General features: G+C 43.5%; 1 protein-coding gene across 1 annotated transcript; it reads left to right on the top strand.

Annotated features, from left to right (window-relative positions):
* Positions 1-113: 113 nt before the first annotated feature.
* MELLADRAFT_95749 (uncharacterized protein) lies at positions 114-699 on the top strand (the record flags this gene model as incomplete). Its single annotated transcript, XM_007418324.1, has 3 exons — positions 114-249; positions 358-491; positions 694-699. 3 exons carry the CDS (start codon positions 114-116, stop codon positions 697-699), a joined length of 276 nt encoding a protein of 91 aa, XP_007418386.1.
* Positions 700-3,382: the final 2,683 nt, after the last annotated feature.

The raw sequence follows: 3,382 nt of genomic DNA, 5'->3' as shown, positions 1-3,382 counted from the left end.
TGCCCAAAGAGGACGAGACCACCCGGACTATCCTCAAACGTGCTGGTATTACATCTTGGACCGACCTCCCTTCAAGCCTTCAATTCACCGAATCATCGCTGACGAGTCGAGGTATGCACCCAGCTCTCGCCTCACATCTCCTCAGTGAGGCTATGGATCGTTTAAATGCCCTCCAAGACGATATTGACGAATCACCAGATGAAGAACAACCCAATGATGATGAACTTGATGATGAAGACAATGGAGACAGTACCCCTTCCACCCCGCCTCGCCATGGCTCCTCCGAGTTATGAATGATTGCCTATTTATTGTAACTCCCCAGTCCCCTATTTGTTTACTGACACCTTCATCATTGAGTAGCTCCGCCTATGTTTACTCGCCGTGTCTTTCTGCTTAAGCTACTTCCGTCTGTTGTTTCCCGGCTTCGTCTGGCTTTGTTTCCTGGCTTCGCCAGTCTTTGTTTCCTGCCTTTATCCGTCTTTGTCTGCTGGGTTTGTCTGTCTTTGTTAACTAGCCCCCAGTTTGTTAACTCGTCCTCATGACTCACTAGCTCTGTCTGACTTCACTATCTCCCTCTGTGTTAACTGGCTCACTGTATGTTAACTTCCTTTTTGCGGCGTCGAAATTTTTCAACGTTACCTTTGTTTTTGTTTGACGACGCAAAGTATCTATTTTTCCTTGCAACACCTAAAGGCCTGAGGCAAACGAGCGCACCAGGAGAGAAAGTTCATGATGAGCTTTCCAAAACGAAAGTTTTTGAGCCCAAAAAAAGTCCGTTGTTCAAAGAAATGGAACAACGGTTAGGAATCAATTTTGGGAAGATCAAAGGTGTTTCCAAATAACAGAATACCTTGTACCCAGTCAAAGACGTGGTTTGGGTTCCAAACCACGTATTTGATTGTTTCAATAACATGCTCACCACTACTCATCAATCAGGCAAACCAAAAATCTATTGGTTCAATGAATGGGACATATTTTATGACCTTCAATTTCAATTTATAATTTTTTAAAAAAAACAATAACATTCAAAAATTTCACGACTTGACAATGTAAAAGCTCACATTCAACGCACGCAGGCCGGTTTATCAAAACATAACGTTTGAAATACAACAAAATTGTTAAACGAAAAAATTGGTTCATAACATGAAACAGTGTATGGGCCGTGTTTAATTTAAGACTTGAACACTCAGTATTTTCCAGACCGTGTTTGAATTTATAATAAATGAGATACCAAAAAGTGATAGTAAATATTGAGAAATTGACATTATAAGATTTAGACCGTCTTTGAATGACCAAGTTTGTAATTTCCTTTTGAATTTATATTATAAGATTTTGGACGTGTTTGATTGATCAAGTTTGTAATTTCTAGACGGTGTTTGACTTAATAAAATTAGATATTCCAGAGTTGCGAGAAATGTTTTTAAATCGGAAATAAATTGATGAAATTTATAAGTAACCACTTCCTCTGAAAAAACCTTCGCATAAATCATCAGTAAATAAATCCATACATGCAATGAATATGGATGCTTTCTCATCATCAAGACTCAGAGCCTGCTGCAAAGCCTGAGAACGCCTAAGTCTCGACTTTAAAACGGAAAAGCCCTTTTCAATCGGATTGAAATCTGGGCTGTAGGCAGGTAGATAAATCAACCTGACCCCACGCGCAGCACATAACTCCTCCACTCTTCCACCATGGTGGATAGGAGCATTGTCCATTACTAAGACACTGTTCCGAGCTGGGAGCTGATTCATGGCGGGCAGCTGAGCCAGAGAGTGAGTCATTAATACGAGTCAGTCAACAGTATTATTTTCAATTACAAAACAAAGTATGTACCAAGTCTCGTTCCAGAAAACCCTCAAAATCCACGCGGGAGTAGCCACCAGGCTGAACTGAGACAGCTACCATCCCGTCCATAGAGATCGCCGGGAGTGCAGACCATCGGCACGCTTGAGTAGGCCTCTGGAGGCGAGCCGAACGTTGACCAATCGGGGCGCGTGCGTGGGTACGATACAATTGTCGTTTGGAAATGGCAGTTTCGTCTTTCAGATGTGACAAAGTCAGTCAGCGTGCACAATCTCAAGGAATCAAATCAGGGAAGAAAGGACTTACCAACGAATACCAAACACCGAGGATCAATTTGCGAGATCTCCTCAATATAGGCGCCACGAGCCCTCACAGATTGGTTGGGGTGAACTGTGCGGCCCTTTTTCCGAGTCCAACCTAGGCGAGTACGAAGTTCAGTGGAGAGGGTCTTCAGGCAGACCGTCTTTCCGAACTCTTCTCGAACCTTCGCCTGGAGCTCGTCGAGGTAAAGTGTCGGGTCAATTTCAAGGGCTTGTAATACGAAGTTTTTCTCGGGGTCTCCTAGAACGGATGGAGCCCCATCCCTTGCGTGGTCCAAAGGATTCGTGACCACAGCACGAGTTGTCCGATACAGATCGAACCATCGGCGGACAGTGGTGAGTGAGAGGTCTATACCTGTCGTGCGTACAATATCGGGGAAGGTCTTTCCTTGGAGAACCATGCGTACCACGATGAGTTTGATATCGGTGCTATAAAGATTTTTTGGCATATTGCTTATTGAAGATGAGATAGATAGATTGTTGAAAGGAGGTGAAAGATAAAGAGTCGGTTGATGATTTTGAAATAGAACCAAATTGAATAGATGGTTGAAATGGGGTGGTGAAAGATAAAAAGTCGAGTTGGTGATTTTGAAACAGATCCAAATCAGACCGTCAATTTGCTTGAGGATGAAGGAAGGAAACCAAATTGGGGGATGAGTCGAAAGAGGGAGTAGTTAATGCATGTAGAGAGAGAGAGAAGAAGGGTTTTCTTTTCCAAACCCTATCAAGCCTAGTGTGAGAGCCACCGAGTCGGAGAAATGTCCAACAATACGCTTTAATCTCACGGTAAGCAAGGTCAAAAAGCAGTTTTGTTCGTTTTTGCCACTGTTGGATTAAATCTCGACACGACACAAGACACGAAAAACTTACCAATAGTTCTTACAACAGCTGTAATTAGAGCTCGTCCGGCGTCGGACGCATCTCTAGCAGTCGCTGTGTTATCCAAAGAACTCTTGAGTAAAATCTTTTTGGTACGGGGAAGAAGTTTATTTCTGGTTACAACCATAAATGATCCCAAACATATTTTTTTAACAACAATTATGTACTTTGCAAAAGAATTAGGGCCCGTTCGGTTGCCGTCAACCTCGCAGGTTGACCCAGCCAAAAGTTGAGGCGTACGCTTCAAGGCAGTTTGAAGCGTACGCCTGGGTGTTGAGGTGTTCGGTACACCCTTTTGGAAAAAGGGTGAAGCGTACGCCCGGCAGGTCTACCAGCCAAAACGGTCGACCTGCCAGGTTGACCGTTTTGCCACATTCTT

Source organism: Melampsora larici-populina (genome assembly GCF_000204055.1).
Source record: "Melampsora larici-populina 98AG31 unplaced genomic scaffold MELLAscaffold_89, whole genome shotgun sequence".
NCBI lineage: Eukaryota > Fungi > Basidiomycota > Pucciniomycetes > Pucciniales > Melampsoraceae > Melampsora > Melampsora laricis-populina.
This window is presented reverse-complemented; position numbering and strand designations above follow the sequence as displayed.